This window comes from Leopardus geoffroyi, chromosome B4 (assembly GCF_018350155.1).
Source record: "Leopardus geoffroyi isolate Oge1 chromosome B4, O.geoffroyi_Oge1_pat1.0, whole genome shotgun sequence".
Taxonomy (NCBI): domain Eukaryota; kingdom Metazoa; phylum Chordata; class Mammalia; order Carnivora; family Felidae; genus Leopardus; species Leopardus geoffroyi.
In genome coordinates, this window is record NC_059341.1 from 121,175,190 (window position 1) to 121,196,791 (window position 21,602).

The following is a 21,602-nucleotide window of genomic DNA, read 5'->3' on the forward strand; positions in this document are numbered from 1 at the left end:
CCATGCTGAATACATAGTACACACCCTCAAAATATTTGTCAATTAACAATGCTTTAAAAAGCAAGATAAAGAAAATATCAATGATAAGCTTATTAGGAAACCATTAACCGCATGGATTATTATAGCACAGCATGTACAACTCCAGTGGAACACAATCTCTTTCTGCTCAAATTAGCTTTGTGAGAAATGTAGAAGATAACAACTAATGTTAAATATCTGGTGACCAAGTATTACTCCTAAAAGTAGGCAGAAAAAAGTAATCCCTATGTCTGGGATCAGAGGAACACTGAGCAAATATATCACCCCCAGTGGTCTGTCTTGGTGCCTACTCCATTAAAGATTCAGGTTAAGACAACGTACCTAAAGAAGTGACCTATTAATATGCAAATATACCATAGCTCACATCAAATAGAGATACTCATGAAATTTATACAATTATTCCTTACACAGCATAATGTCTCAGTAATAATAATAACCACCAAAACACATGAGTCCCTCCTATGTGAAAGGCCCTATGCTAGATGTTTTATATAAATTCTCTCTAATCCTTACAAATCTACAAGATACATAATATCATCCTCACTTTTAAATCAGGAGACTGAAAGTCCAAAGAAGTTAAGTAACTTTCCCAGGGCCAAATGTCCATTCAGTGGCAGAGTTTTCATTCAAACTTAAGACTGACTTTTTCCATTACATTCTGTTGCTTCTTTCTACCATGACATTTACTGTTTCTTCAGTGGAGATCTATGGCATGAGGGAATAAGATGCAATTTAGAAAATTTTTTGGTAGTACAGGATAAAACTGAAAAATTCTAGGTTTCAGGTAAAAAAAAGACAAAGAATGCCTCAGAATAAGAAAGCAACAAAGGCTCAGCAAAGGAACAGAGGGGAACACAAACAGGGGATGAGAAGGTCATAAGGACAAACTGCCTGGTTACATGGTTTTTCTACAGACCCTAACACTAGATTTGACAAGATCCTTGAGTTAATAATGAGCTCAGTTAAAACTATGAGCTCAGACTTACTGGCTTGAACAGATGAATCATAAAGTTAAATGAAATTAAATGAAAACGATGGTGAACACTGTATTTTCTTCCTTTGCATGAAAAGGAAGAAATGAGGAGAAATAAATCACACCCATCTGGAGACGTGGCACGGACAAGTTATTAAACCACCTTTGAAGACAACAGAAGTTAGATACCATTAAGCACCCAAAAATTTTGGATAAAAGAGTTCCACCCTATTTTAAAGTAAAAATGATAACTGATGAAGAAATATCCTAAGACATCTCAAGTTATTTTAACACCGAATTCAGTTTATCATTCATCTGCTATCAAGAAACAAACGTAAACAAAATATTGCCTATAACGCAAAATTACATGATGAGCATAAAAATAATTGAAAATTATGTAGGAACTGAAATATGTTTCTATATAATTTTGTAGAAAATGTACTTTCTATTTACATACTGGAAACAGATTGGTATTTTCATATTTTAATCCACGACATACACTGATCCCTATGGAACAAGAAGGCAACATGGCATAATAAAAAGTTACGTGGGGACTGGAAAGACCTGAATTTGAATCTTGTCTGTCACTTACTAGCTTTGCAACTTTGGGAAAGTTATTCAATTTTTCTTCTCTTTTGCCCCATATATAAGTATGGGGTTAATAATATATATCTTTCAGGACTGAAGATTGGATATAAAGCAAATAAAGCAATTAGCATATATGGAACACTAATACTAGCAATTTCACTTCTAGAAATATATCCTAAGAAATACTTTATGAGAAAGATGTTTTGTATGACAATGTTCACCATAACACTACTTATAACAATAATAATAAATAAAGTAAAAATCATCCAGGTATCTAGATTAAAAGAATATTTAAGTAAAGATATATACAACTGGTCGTGGGGAGGGTTCACCTGGGTGTCTCAGTTGAGCATCCAACTCTTGATATGGGCTCAGGTCATGATCTCACGGTTCATGGGATAGAGCTCCACATCCGGTCTGCACTGACAGTGCAAACCCTGATGGGAATTTTCTCTCTCCCTCTCTCTCTGCTTCTCCCCCACTCACATTCCATCACTCTGTCTCTGTCTCTCTCTCTCTCAACATAAATATTTGAAAAAGACACAAGTACCTAAGGAAGCTTATGAAATGCATATTCCCAAAACTTTTACTCAAAAATTCTAACCCAGTAGGTCTAAAGTGAGACCAGGAAACTCATGTTTAACAAACAACCACAGGGTTGATTCTAATACAGGAGGTCTATGAAAATTCTGTATTAAATGGGGTATTTTAATGATGCCATTAAAAATATAATTATGAAGAATTTGTAATAACACTGAAAAAGTTTATGATAACTACTAAGTGAAAAATTGAGGATTCAAAATGTATGCTTTATCTAATAACTATATTTAACATACGTATGAACAAATAGTTCTTAGCAAGAGAATAAGGGGTGATTTTTTTCATCTTTTACCCAGTTACTTGAAACAGTCATGTTATCATCATAAACACATACATAAGTTACATATCAAAAACTGGAGAAAAAAAAGTCAATGGATCACCATGCCCTTCGGATTAAGTTCAAACTCCTTAGGGCAGCAGACAAGTCCTTCGATCTCCAGACTTATCTCTTATCCATGCTCTAAGCCAAACTTATAATACCCCAAATTATATTCTAAATTTTCAAATACCATTATTGAATACACTATTCCTTCTTTAGGAAAGCCCTTCCCTCAAACTGTCAGCCTGCCAAACTCCCATTCATCCAATAAGATTCAGGAATCACCTCTTCTCTTGAAGTTTGCCTTGACTACTCCTTCCAGAGAGAATTAAGGGAGCCTCCATCTTGCTCTTCATATTCCTGTCACACTACCTTGGTAGTTCCATTACAATAAATATCACACTGTCCTTTACCTCTGTGTTGGCATATCTGTTCCATGATTTCTACAAATACTTGGGGTTAGGTAGAAATGCTCTCATTCAACTTTAGAATCCACAAGGTACTCAATAAACATTTGTGAAAATAATGAGCAATCATTCTTTGTTATTGTTCTTGGATGTCAGTTCCCTATGAAATCCTGATTGACTTGTTGGTTATTTGGAAAGCGGTTGGTTCATTGATTAATAAGTCATGGCCTAAATACACCCTAATATATATCATAAAACATACCAGTGAAAAAAACTTATAGGAATACTTTAACCATTGTTCATAATTCTTCGCCTTCTCTGATTCTGTCTTCAAAGATTCTATCAAACTTCAGAGTGACAAATCACTCTGGTCACTAGCACAAGCAAATAAACAGGCAAACTCTGTCCTGGAGCACCCCTCTGCTGCAGTTTACCATGCCAATGAACGTCTCTGCATAATTCCTGCTACTCCTCCCAAACACACTCCCACTCACTCTCACGTCCCATACTAAGAGTAAAATAGCTATACAAAACAGGGACAATTCTGTAAGTAAATATAGCAGTTTTTTAGTATATTCAAAACATAAAATACTATATTTAGCATATTTATGTGATACATAAAACATTTAAAATGCAGATCTGCAACTAGAGGTACCAAAGTAGGACTCAAACTGGCTAAATAGCAATTTAGGCCAAAAAGAAAAAAAAAAAAAAAAAAGAAAGAAAACTTTAATGTGGAAGAATGAAATTGGGATTGTGATCCAGGGCTCATAACTTCAAATGCCTTCCCTGTACAGTAAAACATACGTTTATGAAATAACCTAGATACTGAAGTTCTAAATAATAAGAAAATGCATTTAAAAGAATTTGAATCTCAAACCACATTAGATGTCAAAGCTCTTCTACAATTCTATACCATGTCCTTATCACCTCTGATTATATAATACATATGTACATCTAAGGAATAACTTCTGGAAACAGGCAAACATACCACATGCTGATATCTAAGACAGGTGTGCTAATATAACAGATATCCAATACAAAGTTCTAGTGGGGCGCCTGGGTGGTGCTAAGCATCTGACTCTTGATCTCGGTAAACGTCATGATCTCACAGTTTATGAGTTCAAGTCCCACATAGGGCTCTGCACTGATGGTACAGGGCATGCTTGGGATTCTGTCTCTCCTTCTCTTTGCCCTTCCCCCAATTATGTGTGTGCACTCACACACGCGCTCTCTGTCTCTCAAAATAAATAAATAAAAACTTATATATAAATAAAAAAATTTTTTAAAGTTCTAGGGACTAAATAATTAGCAAAAATAAAAGTCTTTTCCAACACGAGCCCTATGCTATCCCATTTCTTATTTCTCCAATCAAATCCTTCTCTTCCTACAGCATCAACCTTGTAAAGAAGGCAGAATTAATGACCACCTTTATTTTTTTTTATTTTTTTTAACATTTATTTATTTTTGAGGCAGGGAGAGACAGAGCATGAACGGGGGAGGGTCAGAGAGAGGGAGACACAGAATCTGAAACAGGCTCCAGGCTCTGAGCTGTCAGCACATAGCCCGACGCCGGGCTCAAACTCACGGACCGCGAGATCATGACCTGAGCCGAAGTCGGACGCTTAACCGACTGAGCCACCCAGGCGCCCCAATGACCACCTTTAAAGAACCCCTCTTCTGGCAAATCTGGCAAAATTCATTCCATCAGCTCTGCTAATAAGAGCTCCAAAGCATTATTATGTGGGCCTAAAGTTTTGTTTCCCCTTTAAATTTTTTTTTTTTAACTTTACTTTTGAGAGAAAGAGACAGAGCACGAGCAGGGGAGGGGCAGAGAGATTGGGAGACACACAATTCAAAGCAGGCTCCAGGCTCCAAGCTGTCAGTGCAAAGCCCCGCACGGGGCTCGAACCCACGAACCGCGAGATCACGACCCGAGATGAAGTCGAACGCTCAACCAACTGAGCCATCAGGCACCTATTGTTTCCCCTTTAAATGAAAATACTAAAACAGCTTCCTCTTCCAAAAGGCTTTACCAATCAATCATACTTCAGCTCCCACAAACAGTGTTTCAAGGTGAGATGAAGTTAGGAAAGATTCAAGGCACTGAGCCCATGGTCAGAGGAGAAATTAACATTGAGGTAGGCAGGAAACGACATGATGAAAGCAAACTCTGTGAACTCTTTGCTTTTGAAGGTCCTATATTTGTTCTTCTTAATCTATGTCTCACTCACTATACAGTCCATCCCAACTCTTCTCCTCACACAAATTCTGCTTTTCCTTAGGAGAGGGACACTTGGCACAAAAACTAGAACCAGGGTGAACTTGCAGTAATTAAAATGGAGAAGAGGTTTTCTTTGTAAAAAAAAATTTTTTTTTAAAGAGAGAGAGAGTTTTGGGTAGGAAGGATTAAAGGAAATGTGGTGTGGGGAAAAGAAGTATCAAGCAGGCAGCAAGAAATGAGGTTGGCTGTTGATGACCACATCTATTAGTCAAGATTGATTCAGTTTGATCAAAGAATGATGACAAGTCTAGGCCAACTGTCTCAGTTCCCTTAACTAGAAGTAATTAGCCACTTTAAATAAAGCTGCTCTCACAACACAACAGAACCTAAAAAACTCTACAGCACAACTGAATCTAAGTTCCATTTTACACATTCCTGATGACATGCTGTTAAATTAAGTTAGCACTATCTCTCTCAGAAACAGATTCAGAGATGAACACTCTTTGAAGACTGCAGAAGAACCTAACAAAAACAAAATTTATCCTTGACTGTATATTTTGATCCACCCTCAAAAGTCACCCAGTTTCATGCCAGACCCAGGTTTAACAAAAATGCAGAATTCACTTCCTGTCCTCCTGATGCAAAGGAAGAAAACTGGACTCTAAGATGAGATCCTAGATCTGTGTTACACAAGAAATTTCACTGGATTTTAAACTGGCATTGTGCCTCTGCCTGCCATATGGTGTACCTGACCATGTCATCACATACATGAGAAAGAACTAAAACACAGATGAGTCTTCTGTGTAAATTCCTGCTTTTAAAAATATAAAATATTCTATGATGAAAAACCAAAACTCATCATATTTCAATTAACTAAAGCTATACCACAATATGTTTAAAATGGAACCAAAGATACACTAAAATGCATTAAATGTTTAAAAACTTCAGGTTCTATAGGATAAAATTAGTCTTTTCTAACCCTTTATTTGAATTATACCTTCCATTTCTAGTTAAATACTCAAGAAGAATGTCCTAAAATAGGCTCCTTGAAAGAATTTTCCAAAACTGCATCAAATACATAATAAATTATTTCAGTATACAATTGAACAAACCACATTGTGTTTACTGTCACCTGAGAGGTTAAATTGCTAAAGTCAATAGAAGCAATGCTGAATATTGTAAGCTTCTGCATTAATGTCAGTCAAGATTTGTTCTACCCTTCCACCAACTGTAAGAAACCACTGAGACACACTACGAATTAGGCAATGTAAGAATGGACAGGGTGAGTAGTAGCCACTGACTGGCTGTCCTAATTCCCTGCTACACATCAGTCTTACTGTTTGGAAGAGGAAGCTGAAAACCTAGCTTAGTAGAGAAAGAGGTCAATACCAAAATTCCTTCTCCTCTCTCCTTACTCCCCATTGTGCAGCTGGCACTGTTCACTCTGGCAGACACAGTTCCCTGAACATAATGGTGCAATCACCGCTTCAAACATCATTACTATCTAAAATAGATAGCCCACTTGCAACTTGCCTATTTTTATAGATATAACATTTTCATGCAGTTTAACTGCTCTATTTGTGATTTATTCCATTTAACCAATGCAGTTTCCCCGAAAGTGAGTACCTTTATCAGAGTCCCAATAACCACAATTGCCCAAATAGTTGTGAAAATTACAACACTTTGGAGTTGCCTCTTATCAACTTGTACCCATCACCAAAAACTTCATGAACTGAACCCTAAATCTGAAAAATGTATAACTCTCTGGTTTATATGTCTTTAAGGACTAGACACTATTTTCCCCTACTTCTTACTGATTTACTTTGTCAAATGGGAGTCTTGAGAATTCAATTCTTTATGTCCAACAAGAATTTACTAAAAATAGTATATATAGTATGCAAGCCTTTGATTCATTAAGAAAACCAAGTAAATTTAAGGCATTAAACTTTTGTTTTATTAAAATACAAATAATTCTTAATCTTGACTCATTAAGAAAGAAATGATTTAATACACATACTAAATAGGAATTGTTTTTGTTTGCATTAAAAGGTGGCTGTGCCAAAGAGACTTTAAAAGGTTTTGCAGCTGTCTCATGAAAGATGTTAAATAAAATAAAATTTCACATATCATATGGAGGAAGAAAAAGGAGGTGATTCAATTTGAATACTCTGATGAGCTCTAATGAGCTCAGAATTCTTTAGGACAAAAGGGGGTAATGAGAAGTATAAATGAAAACAAACACAAAAAAGAAGTATTTACCTGGGGAAATGTTAATGTCCCTTTCAACTAAGTTTGAAAAAATGGAGGGAGTTATAAAAAGTTCACTTCTATAACAGTTAATGTAAACTTATATTCTGACAGAATAACTGTAAAACTTGCTTATTTTAGACCACAAGAGAATTTCCTGTAACATCTAACAATGCCAAGAATCTGATTCTTCCCAACTTCCATTTTGCTCCTATCATCTCTAGTGAAAATCATTTTCAAACCAGAAAGTATAAACAAATAATGTTAGGGATTATTGAAACTTCAAACAGACAGAGATCATAACAGACAAAGTATATCCAGACCCAGAAGAATTAGGTACAAGGGCATAGAAGGAATTTTCATCAGAACTAGGCATCCATCATCCATGGTTCGCTACCATAAACAAGCTATAATAAAGTAGCCTGATTTGGGTGGAATTTATAGACTTAATACTAGAGGTATATCAAAGGAACGCCATAAACAGGACACAGCATGACTTCAGAAGGGCAATGGATAAAATACCTCAAAAGATTCTCACAGGTACATCAGAGAGAAGCAGCTGAATGAGAGTTCTATTAAGTGGCTTCAATGTTGGTAGAAATACCATGTATAAGTATTGCTACTTTTAAATTTATAGTAGGCTAAAGAAAGGTTCTTTAGAGACATATCATGGTGTGTGGAATTCCAATTATGGAAAACGTGCATATTAAATCTATAGATGATGCGGAAGAAGAAGATAATATGCTGGAAGACAGACTCAAGAGTCAAAAAGATCTACATAGATTATAAATACAGGCTAAAACAAGTAAGATTAAATGTAATAGGAATGATTTAAATTCAATCCACACTTTTACAAGTATGATAGGGGAACCACTGCTTCATAAGTCATTGAAAAAAATACCTGGAAGTTTTGAGTATCTGCTCAATGTGAGCCAATGTCATTATATACCTCAGAAAAACTGACCCGCATTAAGGTAGATCTTAGATCAATAATAAAGAGGTAATAATTTGAATGTTTTTAGTAGCCGCTATTAATACATGTTTATTTTAGAATACTGGAAAATGTAGAGAGCAAAAAGAAAATAAAGATCATCCACAATTCCACCACTCAAGGATGAATGCTATTTTTTACATTTTGGTGTTTATCATTCTAGACTTTTTCATGTACATTATAAATTTTCACACTTACTTTTTCTTAAAAAAAAAAATAGGGTCATACCACAAATGCTGTTTTGAAACCTGTCTTTTTTTTTAATTCAATAGTATATCAGGTCCCAGTATATTCACAATGGTCAACTGATATCTTAGTGCATTTTGTTCATTTCTGCTCACCACCTTTAAGAGTCATTGCAGAACTTGAGAATATGCAAAGAAGGGAAAAAAGAGAATAGTGAAAAGTATGAAAATGTAAGTTCACCTATATTCCACTTCCAAATAATACCAACTGCTAGAAATTACAGGGAGGTCAGGGGTGCCTGGGTGGCTTAGTCAGTTAAGCGTCAAACTTCACTCAGGTCATGATCTGGTGGTTCATGAGTTCGAGCCCCTCGTCAGGTTCTGTGCTGACAGCTCAAAGCCCGGGAGCCTGTTTCAGATTCTGTGCTCCTTCACTCTGCTCCTTCCCTGCTCATGCTCTCTCTCTCTCAAAAATAAATAAACACTAAGAAAATAAAATAAAAATAAGAAATTACAGCGAGGTGGATATCAACTCAATAAAAGGAGAATGTTTTTAATAATTAGAGCTGTCAAAAAAAAAAGGAATGGATCTAGTCACTTAAGAGTTTTACAAGGCTAGAATAACTAACTGGTAAAAGATGTTGCAGGTGATTCCTCTAGGTCAGAAGTTGGATAAAAGGCCCCGTTTTATTTATAGATTCTATAATTCTAGTGGAAAATTTACTAAGGAACTTTACTCCATGTCCAACATGAAGCAAATCTTTAGTAATCAAGACCTTAAGAAATAAGGTCAAGTGCTTTAAAGCTGCATGAGAAATAACAACACTAATGATAAAACATCAATGTGTTAAATGCTTTGCATTCATTTCTTCATATTTCATTTAACTCTTACAACAACTCTATATGATAGCTACTATAACTATTCCCATTTTCTAGAAGAGAACAGTGAGGCTTAGAAAGATTTTTATATTTATTCAAGGTCATTCTTTTGCTGAAAACTGCAGTGTCACCCAAGCATACCCGATTCCCTATCATATATCTACTGCTCACTTGGGAATATGTCATCAAAACCATCTTCAGAAAAGTTCTTAGTGATCCCCCAAAGGGCAGTCATGAGGATTTTTTTGTCATTAGGAAAAAAATTAAGGATTTTTAAATCAGATTATGCATAGCAAAAAAAAAAAAGTAGACTAAACTACGTATTTTAAACTCACAAATCAAATAGAATCAATGAATAAGACTTACAATGTGGAAAAGCAAATTTAAATCACAGAACTTCAAATCTTTGCCATTACTAATTAAGTGACCTTGGGCAAGTCCTTATCTTCCTATCTCTAGTTCTTCACCTGTGAACTGAGGCTCAGCCACTTAAGGCTGATATAAGAACTGAACGAAATGATACAAGTAAGCATTCAGCACAGTTATCTGACACTACCTATTACACAACAAATAAAGGCAGGGGGGAGGTAGTGGCAAACCTATTCTGCGGTCATTCCGAAGTATTTTAAAATGTCGAAGCGTCATTATATTTGAAGAGGAAGGGGCCACCTTCTCCATCATTATGTAAATAAATTTTTGAACACAATCATTTGTGAAATAAAGTAACAACTAAATTAAATGTGCTTTCTTAGGAATTTCATTTTATGCAAAGGATCACCCAATGCAATTTCAACCGTCATAGTCTTCAAAGACATTGTTTTGGTTGTTCATTTAGTATGCGATAGATGCAAGTTTAAGGGTTATTGGTTTTGATTTTGACTTTTACAACTTGGTTCAAACTCATGAGAACGTTTTTTTACTTTTGTTTTCTGTGCACATTTTTGTTATGGAGCTCTCACCCCTGACAAAACCAGCAAAAGAGAAAACCTCTTGTTGAAGAAGTTTAACAACTTAGTTTACCAACATTAAATAGTTGGTATTTTATTCCTAAAATTTGCCACCTATTCTTTTTTTTAAATGGCACAACAGAGAAAGTATTTAAAAGATGTTTGCCTTTAAGTTCTATCACAAAGATATGCTTTTTAAAATACTATTTATCTTAATAAAATTAACTGAAGTTATCACTGTTCCCAAAGAATTCCTTAGTGTTTGTCCAAAGGAATTGATTATTTAGAAACCTCTTTCAGAATACAGGTTTCTAGCCATAATCATTCTTACAACTAATTCAATCAACTGGTAAACACATTTACTTTACCTGCAACTTTAAAACCGTAACCAGATAAACTGCTTTTGTATAAATAACCCATGACTAGGGGCAGTTATTAGAGCTATAATCCGAAACATGTCCACACTGTCTACTTGTGTTTGAAAGTAAAAATTACTTACCAACAGAGTACACCCAAAGAGTCATCGCTCCTAAGATCAACTAAAAAAATGTCCCATATTCATTCATTGATCTGAAGTGAATTATTATTCCAATAAAATGTCACTATTAAGTATATATGATCATATATGGAGCTTTTTAAAATCCCATCAACTATTTGCCAACTAAATTCATTTCACTCTAATACAAATGTTTTCATTTTCCCTACAGGCCAGTACTATAATTAACTGCATTGTCTGGCCACTACAACATCTAAGAACTTGTGTAAAGAGCACAATGTCATCATCCAAAAATCTGTATTAAACACTTGTCAAGAGTAGCACAAAAGAGTATTTAAAAACCAAAAAAAAAAAAAAAAATCATTTGGGTTTTTCAAATTTTTACAAGTACAGCTGGGTTGCTTAAGAGATGTTTTAGGGTGAAGCTATGAATGATGATTGATGCCTCCAAAAATATCCAGGGTAAAGTGAATAGCCACAATTTTATAAACTAAAGAGCTTTCCTTGCATTTTATCTAATGAATATTCTTCAGGCTTCTTCCCTCTTATTTAATTCGTCCATCAATTCAACTCTCAAGTTCGCAGTTTCTCAAATATGCAAATCAACCCTATTTCTAAGGTACTGCCTGCTGAATAAAGACCTTGACATTTTTTTAAATGTCATCTTAGAAAGAGTATCCAAGCAATATTAGTCTCACCCGCAACATCTTCATATTAAAAGGCCTCTACTACATTCCATACACACTATCCCAATCCTGACCTGGCATCCTTGGTCCTAAAAACCAAGTTGCACTGAGCTAAGTCCAGGTAACTGGAAGCACTGCTGGGGCTGCTAACCTGCCTCATCAAGTTTTACACACACCCTGTACAGATGACATCTCATCAGAAGGTTCGCTTGCTTCATTTTGTGGGATCACAACCCACAGCACAGCAAATGCCTTCTGCAAGAGAAGGTAGCAGCAACCAAAGGCCGTGGCTTTTTGCAGGGTAAGTGAATGCACGCAATAGCTTCTCTACCAATTTCATGCAAATAGACAAAAAAGGCTGGGTTCGACACTGAAAATACATAATAAATGTTGATGGAAAGCGAGTGGAACACCGATTTTCTTCCAGCAACACTAGTACATGTACAAGTTCTGCACCACAGTTCAGAGAAAAGTAGCTACTGACGCATTGATGGAAGGCTATTTTCAAATTACTCAAAGAATCTAAGGCATCAATCTGACTGGGAACCTCGTGCCTCCTCTCCACACACACAGTCTGTTTTCCTGCCTAATTTAAGAATGAATCGCTGGCAGCCACCAGGTGCACTAACCATGAAGAGGAGGACGTATCGATCACAATGCAAAACGAGGTATGCAATCCCAGAACTGGTTCCCGTCCTTACCTTAGCAGATTAGAAAGGGGCAGGGGTCCGGATCCACCGCCCAGGATCCCTCCTTTCCTGCCAGACAGGAGTTTCTCCACCAGAGCCACATTTCCAGTGCGGGCAGCTTCCAGCAGCTCCTGGTCCTTCCCCATAGTCTTCCACCGGCTCCCTCACAGAGTCCTTTCCCCCCACCCCGGGTCCTCCTCCCCGCCCACCCCCACTCCCCAAAATCCAGGGCCCTCCCCGCCCCACCCTAAAATAATGCAAGCGCTTCAGCAAGAAGAGATTCCTGCAGCCCCAAGCCGGGAACACCACTCTCTCCTCCTCTTCGGGGCGCAGCTTTTACAATGGGGATCAGACCATGTCTAGGAAGAGGGGCTGGCCGAGCGGGGAGCCGCGACGCGCCCCCACAGCCACTCCCCTGAATTCCTGAAGCCTCGTTCCCGCGGGTGGGGCGTGAGAGGGTGCTTTTGAGGAGCGCGAGGAGGATGCTGAGGACTGAGGAGGTCGCAGGAAGAGGAGGCGGAGACAGTCCTCGCGGGAGCCCGAGCGCAGCGAACAACCGCGTCGGCGGCCCGCGCACCCTCACGCCGCGGCCCGGGCTCTGAACAGCTTCCGCGCCCCGCGGGCTCGGCGGTTAGGTGGCGGCGTCCGCGGCCCGCGGCGGAGAGGAGCGCGCGGCTGCGGCCCCGGCGGCCGTGGTCCGCGCCGAGGCAGGGAGGTGCGGACGAGCCGCGGCGGGCGCGTGCCGAGGGCGGCGGCGGCGGCGGCGCAGGGGCTGAGGCAGGGCGGGAAGGAGGGCGCCCCGGTCCGCCGCCGGCGGCTCTGAGGCCTGGCGCGCGTGGTGGCCGGCGCGCGGGGGGGCGTGTGCGCGTGTGCAGGTGCGGCCTGAGGGTCCGTCCCGAGTTGGGCGGGGGGCGAGGGGCGAGGGGCGGGGGAGGGGGCCGGCCCGGTGTGGGGGCGGGGCGCCGGGATGATATTATCTTCGTTTTTGTGGGCGGGGACCCTCCCTCTTCGCTTCTCCCTCCTCCCTCCTCCAGTCTCCTTGGGAGAGGTTTAACCGTGTGAGGACTGGAGTTCTCCCTGCCGCCTCGACTCCTAGTCAGCTGGGCCGGCGCGGGCGCCACGCCTGGGGTCAGGCACGAAGCTTGGAAAATCCTCCATGACCGAGATGAGGAAAAGCTGGTGTTGCCGGGAAGGGGCCCTTCGCCAGTCGCTTTTGTCGGTGCCGGCACAACTGACCTGCGTTTCGCCCTTGCATTTACCTCCACGAGACGAAGGAGATCTGCCCTTGGTTAGAAAGGTTTGTTTTATTCCTAGTTTCTGTGGCACTGGCCACGTACAGTTTGTGACGGTTCCAGTTTCTCTAGTCTTTAATCAGCCCTATATTTCGGCTGGGCTTTGGAGATCTACTGACGTCTAAAAATACCAGGGAAGAGGCTCTAATTGAGAATTTCTCCACGTGCATACTGGGAAAAATATAAATGGGCATGGATTAGAGACCCACTTTTAATGTGCATATATACATCAGCAACTCTCATTGTACACGTTTGGCTTGATTTTCTTCGATTCTCTCCTTGCCCGTGGTGGAGAATAGGAGTTTGTTTTCTTTTGAAACTTCCTGTGACACCTTGGGCTTAGCCTTGCCCTTGGAATTGTGGATAAATGTTAACTTGTTGATAATCGGTTGCGAGAAAAGGGTCTTAACAGGCACTTTCCTCACGACAACCCAGTGATCTGTATATTACTACAGTATATCCATTTTGGAAATGAGGAAATAGTGGCTCAAAGGGTTAATTAAATTTCTCAAGATGCCGCACACAGGAAGTGGCAGACAAAATTGGACCCCAGAACTGAGCCCCTGTAGAGTCCATGCTCCCCTCAGTACACCTGACTGCCCCCATGGGCTGACAGTAATTATCACAGACACTGATGAGCAGTCACTATGAACCAGGCACTGTGCCACATGCCTTCCATATGTTATTTCCATCTTCATAACAATTCCATGAGACAGGTCCCATTTTTATCCTTGTATTATAGATGAGCAAACTGATCAGCCCAATATCATGCAGCTAGAAGATAACTGAACCAAGACTCAAATCCAGAGCTGCCTGCTATAGGCAGAGATTTTAGGTAAATAACGGGGGGGAAACTTACAGCACATTCAGAGATAAATAACAGAAATGTTTTTTTTCAATTTTTTATGGAATTCAGTATTCTGAGATTTCATTTGAATGGTTCAAAGTAGGGAGGATGGGCTAAATGGGTAAGGGGCACTAAGGAATCTTCTCCTGAAATCATTGTTGCACTATATGCTAACTTGGATGTAAATTTAAAAAATAAATTAAATTTTAAAATAAATAAATAATAAAAAAATAAAAATGAATGGTTCAAAGTATTAGGTAAATTAAGGATTTTCGTGGGAGGTTTACTGAAGGAAATAGATTTTGAGCTAGCGTGGCTTTCTGTTTTCGTTTTAGAATCTGTTTTCATGATAAGACGATACTGTATATGCTAATAGTATCTCTCACAGAATGAGACTAGCAGACCAGTTAAAGAAACAAAGTAAGGAGCTATCGAATTCATTTTGAAAATGGCATAAGGAAACTCTCTCTTCACATCTTTCCCAGAATATACCATAAGTAGTCAACTGGTCAGAGCTTAAAAATCACCCTGTTTTCAAAAAAACAAACAAAAAAAAATCACCCTGTTTTCACAAGTAACATTTAATCATGGCTGAGCTAGACATCAGGAGGCTCCTGAGTTATTATCACGAACCAATCCCAGATAATAATTACGGATTACTAATGGGAAAGCCATTAGTAATGATTAACTCTAAGAATCAGTCCCACAGTTCCAGGCACTCAAAGCTAATTTTGCAACTCTGAATGCCTTGTTTTTAGTTACATAATAGCTTCTTGTCAAAGAGGACAGAGGTTTTGGATGCATGGAAACTGATGTGCAAATTAAAAGTGAAAACATTTCTTCCAAAAATCTGAAGAGACAAAAACAAACAAACAAACATACTTTTTAAATAACAAGACTGCATCAAGGTGTTTTACATCTGTGTAAAGTGGAAAAAGCCAGAAATCTTGAGGACCAATTGGACAGGCTAGACCTCAATTTGCATATATGTAAAATTAAGAAGCTATATCTGATAGTCAACACTGGCCTTTACAGACCTAACATTCTATGCATGTGATGATATATGGCCTTAGTCCATTAAGCTATATGCATAATTGAAAGCTAGAAATCAAGTATGGGGATAGATTTGAGATCAATTTCTATTCTGTTTTTAATTACAAAAATGAAAATATACTGTCTATTCTCCAGTTTTTTTAATTGAATCTTTTTTTCATAAAAATCTATCTTTTCTATTCTCAATGGACAGTATTAACAATAGTAGTAAATGCAGATTATGCACCAGGAATGATACTAAACTTTTTCTCATTTTATATATATGATTTTATGACTTATCATACTGTGTGTGTGCATATATAAATATATATGTTTTATAAATATATATATAGTATGTGTGTATGTACAAATATAAATATATGTTTTATAAATATATATGTGTTTTATAAATATATATATAGTATATATGTCCTTGTGTATATATATTATTGTATATATGTTTAATACACCTGCACACATACCAGTCAAGATTAAATGAGACAAAGTAAAGAGTCTAGTATCATTCCTGGTACATGATAACATAATATGCATTATATTTCCTAGAGGTACATGATATGTATTCCAGGAGGTAGGTAATATAATTCCTGTAGAACCTCTGAATCCCTTATTCTAAATTCTAATATACTCAGATCTAATTCTAGATACTTTTTTGGCAAGCTGAGAGTCACTGCTCCAATATACATAGTGCAAGTCACTTCTATTGAGACTGATTAATAAAAGAAGGGGCTAGGGGGTTGAAACTAGAAAGAGGAGGTAAAGCAAAAGACAAAGCATATGTAGTGTTTGTACACACACACACACACACAAAGACTTTGGAAATATAAAATAATGAAGGAACATGAATCCAGATCAGTCTCAGAACTATATGCCGAGGTCTGTTTACAGTGACGAAGAGGAAAAGATGATGTCCTTATAACATAAAGCTGACTGAGCTAAGATAGGGTAACCCTGTGATTTAAGGGAGCAGGTTTGGAAAATACCTACTTTCTCCATCTTGAGCTCTGAAGTTACTCTGCATATCTGGGTCTATTATGATGGGCTGTAGGACAGAAGTCAACAAATTGCAGGTTACAGACCATGAAGATAGATACTAGACATCTGAATTAAAGCCGATTTCTTGCATACTACATTCCATTTAAGTTTGTCTCCTATGCCTGCCTAACACAAATTGCCGCTTATCATCTTCCTGAGGAAAACCAAACAGCAACATATCATGATGTTTGCAGTCATTCTAAATTCATGGCCGTAAATGTTGAAACCCGTGGAATGTCAACCACCCACTTTCTACTGGGTCAATTAGGATCTAATATTCCACAAAGTACAGGGATCGCTACTAAAACTAAACTGAAAATGAGAGTAAGAATTAGTTCTCTGTAAATGTGCACCCTCAGATTTGTGGAGAAAGTTAGATTGCAAATATGATTTCATATACCCAGACAAAATAAAGGCTGTCTCACAAATGGAGTCAGAGAACTGGAGAGAAGGTTAGGTTTCCAGACTGACTTTGGAAAACATGCTGAGATAGATTCTGATCCAAGTATGCTTACCATCTTGGGGTAGGAAGCAGAGGAAAGCCCACTGCTCTTTAGTGATCCATGAGACAAACATGGCAAGAGGGGGGAAAAAAAAGCCACAATTGAACTTGGATCTTGTTTTGAAAGCACAGTAACCCCAGCCACTGGTAAAGGAGTTCCAATGGATACAAGTAGGGAAGGAGATCAAAAATGATCACTGTAATATAACTCCTTCTTGGAAAAATGAGCAGAAGTTTCTTCCCCTTTAGGGAAATTTGATGAGGAAGAATAAGGATTCCTCTAAGATCACTGCCACACAACATTCCATCACCTCTTGTTTATTCTATCATCAACTCCCTCCTCTCTCAGAGCCACCATGCCTGTGTGCTACTACCTTTGAAAACCTGTGTTACCCAAGAGTGACCCAGCACATAACCCACTGAAAAATGTAGTCTTGTCTCCACTTCAAACTAGTTATCTCACAGAGAGGAGCTCTCTGAAACTCCAATAAATTTTCAGCATCTCTTTGTTTTCCTCTGAGGAAAATAACTAGCATTCTAATAAACTCATTATACAGTCTCTCAGAGGGGTGGCTAAGAAGACACAAGAACACAGTATCCGCTTTTGGCATCTTAACTCATCTTCCCCAAAGGCTAATCCCAATGTATCTCCTGATACCCCACCCTCTACTTCTATCTTTCTCCTACAGCAGGGGTTGCAAACTTTTTCTGTAAAGGGCCAAATAACATTTTCAGCTTTGTGGACCACACAGTCTCTATCACACTACTCAATTCTGCTGTTGTAGCATGAAAGTAGCCATAGGTAATATTCAAACCGATGAGTGTGGCTGTGATTCAATAAAACTTTATTTATGGATGCCTAAGTTTGAATTTTGTATAATTCTCGTGTCACAAAATACTCTTGATTTTTTCAACTATTTAAAAATGTAAAAACTATTCTTAGTTTACTGGCCACACAGGCTGCGGGCAGGATTTGGCCCACGGGCCATAAGCCTACAGATTTAAGAATGACTTATTCTAAAACCCCTTCGAAGGCTACTGTTCCTTTGCTTGGCCTGATTCTTTAGAGGTGGGTAGGGAGACTAGAGGCTAGAATCAAATTGTTCCCTCTAAGGCACCTAATTATTCCCAGCCTGGGCGGGCTGTGGAACCCTCCCCATTAGCAAATCCTCTCTGATTCTCTCATATCTCAAGAAAAGCCCATTCTCAGAATCTCTAAAATGACAAATTTACTAAACCTTTTTTTTTTTTTTCTAATTCCATGGGTGTGCCCTTATTTGCCAGGATCACAGCAAATAGCTTACAGGAGCACCACTCTCCTGCCAGTTGAAACAGCCTATGAGGAGAGGGCTGATGCTGTTATCTCTGACCTCAGATAAGGAGCCAGACCTCTTAGGAGGGGGAACCAGCTGGTTGGTGCTGGTGTGTCTGAAGGAAAGCAAAATGTTCTGCATATTAGAAAACCTGCAAACTGGATTCAGCTGCTGCTTCTGGAACAAACTCACTACCAGGTTGACAAAGTGAAGCTGGAAGAAGTGCACTCTCCCTCTGGCGCCCTCTATCGGTAGATCCTAACGGAAAACCGGGGGCAAAGTAGTAATGTGGTTTGCAGAACATCACAAGAATACATGAAAATGAGTTTAAAATTAACAGACAATAGCAAAATAACTGGCATAACTGCCCCCTTGAAAATTAGGTTAAGCTAATTCCATCTCTTCCTCCATCATCACTAATTTCACAGCCAATGGCTATCCACAACTTCAAAGAATTACTGATACCCTATCCTCACTCCTCAGACTCCTGGCCACTCCTGTCCACTCCTAAATTTTATGGACCATTTGGATTCTACTCCCTGCTCTACTCTAGTGGAGAACTCTACGCATTATTAGGCTCGATGAAAAAGCTAACCATTTTCTTTGAAAATTTTGAAGAGTGACACATTGTTTCTTACAGAATTTCACCAGCCACCTGCTACACCTTTTATTCATCTCTTCAATCAGCTGTCTTTGTTACAGTCTGCTACTGTTTCAAGTTTAAAGGCTCCTGAGTCCAGAAGTTGACTCTCCTTGCCAACAGTGTCCCCCCAAGAATTAGAGTCCAGTAGTAGCCCAATACATTCCAACTGTTTTCCAAGGGGAAACTTCCTCCCTTAATTTTGATGAATAATATTTTCATTATTTCATTACATTTACGACAAGGAACCTACAGGCATCTCCTTGAAACTTTAGAAGAAGGTTTACTAACAGTATTTGTGTGAATGTGGAATGGACAGCAAATGGAAATTAATAATACAGTCTCCATATAACATTTTGTCAAGAAACATTTTGTCAGGCAATCTCAGGGATTGCCATTTTAAATTTCATTCTATTAGAGTCATATCGATGATGTGTAATCAATGCTGTGTTTATAAAAAAAAACTATCAGAAAGCCATTATAGACACTTTTTCTCCAAATGATGCAAATGGAAAACTATTTCAGAATCTCATTTTTATTAGTCATTAGTTGCTGGTAGAATGAAACAGATGGAGGATATATTGTTAAAATGGAATGATTACATTAAATAATGTCATTTGTATGCATTTTACATTCCTCTACAAAACAAAAGGAATCATGGTTTCATCAGATGATTTTTTTTTTAGTTTACTTATTTCGAGAGAGAGTACAAGCAAGAGAGGGGCAGAGAGAGAAGGAGAGAAAGAGAATCCCAAGCAGACTCCACACTGCCAGCACAGAGCTTGACACAGGGCTCAATTCACAAACTGAGATCATGTCCTTAGCCAAAATCAAGTCAGACACTTAACCAACTGAGCCACCCAGATGCCCCAGATGATTTTTTCAAGTCAGTTCAATTTTTTCCTACTTCTCCAATGTTTGATATAAGGACAGTCTACCTTATAATTAAAATAAGAATGAAAATGGCAAGAGGGCAGAAAAGAAGCAGTGGACTTAATGTTCATTAATTTCTACTGGTTTATAACTAAACATTTACTGTGCTATTTTTCTCAACATTTATTTAGCTGTGTGGTGAGGGTGGGGGGATGTTGAGACGAAGGAGGGAGTGGTGGTGGTTGGGAGATGTATGATTTGGTTTTACCAGTGGAACTTTTGTTGAATACATCAAATCGTGGCCATTTTGGGTTGTTACTCTGCTGCTCACACTTATGAGACAATCAGAGCTATGGAAAACCATGGAAAGGTAGTCAGAGACTTAAGAAATAATGCCAAGGAATTGAGTTAAGAAATTAAATAACATGTTGATCCCCATTAAGAAATACTATAGATAGGAATAAAACACTTAAAAAGAATACTATTGATATTGTAGTAACAATTTATTGGATTTAAGAAATTAAACATGAAACTTCTTGTCAGGTAATTCTGAATAACTAATTCTAATACTAAGGGAGGAGGTTTATATGGAGACCATGTTCTGGGATTATTTTAAATTAAAAAAAAACTGTACATAACATGATTGAGTTGGTATTGCCATCATCACCTCAAAAATTTCCATTGATTTATAAGCCTTATACAGAAAATAATGCTTCTATTTGGTTAGAAGTAAAATTGGATGCAGAACAAATAATTGAAAAACACTGCAAAAATATTCAAAAGAATCAGTTCATTTGGGTGAATGGGCCAGCATATGGTAAATGTGTTTCAGTTTTATACTACTTTTTGTAGGAGAAAACCCCAATTCATTCTTAAAACAAGAGCTTCATAAACTTATCTTAAACTGTGACAAAATATTTATAGAAATAACGGAAAAAGTTGATCACAAATCTAAGTATTAGAAAATAAATTTTTATATCCAGAGTAACTTTTTTCTTCAGCTAAGACATCAGAAGAGATGATTTATTATACACATGTTACATTCAACCATAAATGAAAACAGAATTTGTCCTGAAAGTCACAGTTCCAGGGCAAAGGACCAAAAGAGACTGTTTTGGTATGAGCAAGATGGGTCTCTCAAAGGTGGTCATTGCAATCAGATGGCAATGGATGTTCTAGATCCATTGAATCAAACTCTAGAAAGTAGACTTGCAGTCCAGCTATTTTTACCAATGTCCCTGGCCTCTGGCATTCTTTAATTCTGCTCCTGTGGCTTCCATGGGTTCACAAGCTAGAGGTTTACTTGGACCTCTGCCTCATCTTTCTTCTTTTAGGCTTCAGCCTGTGCATTTGCTCCTTCCTCCACTTGGCTCTTGTGGCATGGAAGTTTCCAAGAAGATGGCACTATGGCCAAGAGCTATATCCAAAGTATTTTAAATATCTTCATAAATTAAAGTACAATTATAGGTGTGGTATTTTTGTACTGTCACATTACAAAGCTGGAACTAAGTTTCCTAAATTTCTCTTCTCTTTATGGCACCATTTTAGGAGTGGCCACAAATGACATCTGCATGATATTTGGAAGACAGAGGCAAAATAGTATACACTGAAGGGTGGTATAGGGTAGCCATGAACTGTTTAATTGCAAACTCTTTGTCATTGATATGCTGTCTCACCTTGCTGGTATACGGCAGCAGCCAAGACTCTTCCTTCAGTAACTCTTTCATTATCTCTTATTTCAAATTCCGTGAGTGCTGGGCCAGGTTCATGTGTAGTTCCA

At 38.2% G+C, this 21,602-nt stretch overlaps 1 protein-coding gene across 18 annotated transcripts in view; it reads right to left on the reverse strand.

The window, feature by feature from the left end:
* ANKS1B (ankyrin repeat and sterile alpha motif domain containing 1B) overlaps positions 1–12,460 on the reverse strand; it is a 1,079,650-nt gene extending 1,067,190 nt beyond the window's left edge. For 6 of the 18 annotated variants that reach the window (XM_045464946.1, XM_045464944.1, XM_045464943.1 and 3 more), the window contains exon 1: positions 12,283–12,454. In XM_045464946.1, the coding sequence (XP_045320902.1) occupies positions 12,283–12,416 (134 nt within the window). In that variant the 5' untranslated portion in view covers positions 12,417–12,454. Of the gene's footprint in view, positions 1–12,282 lie in introns of all 18 variants that reach the window. The other 12 variants (XM_045464938.1, XM_045464934.1, XM_045464935.1 and 9 more) reach the window with 4 other exon arrangements.
* Positions 12,461–21,602: the final 9,142 nt, after the last annotated feature.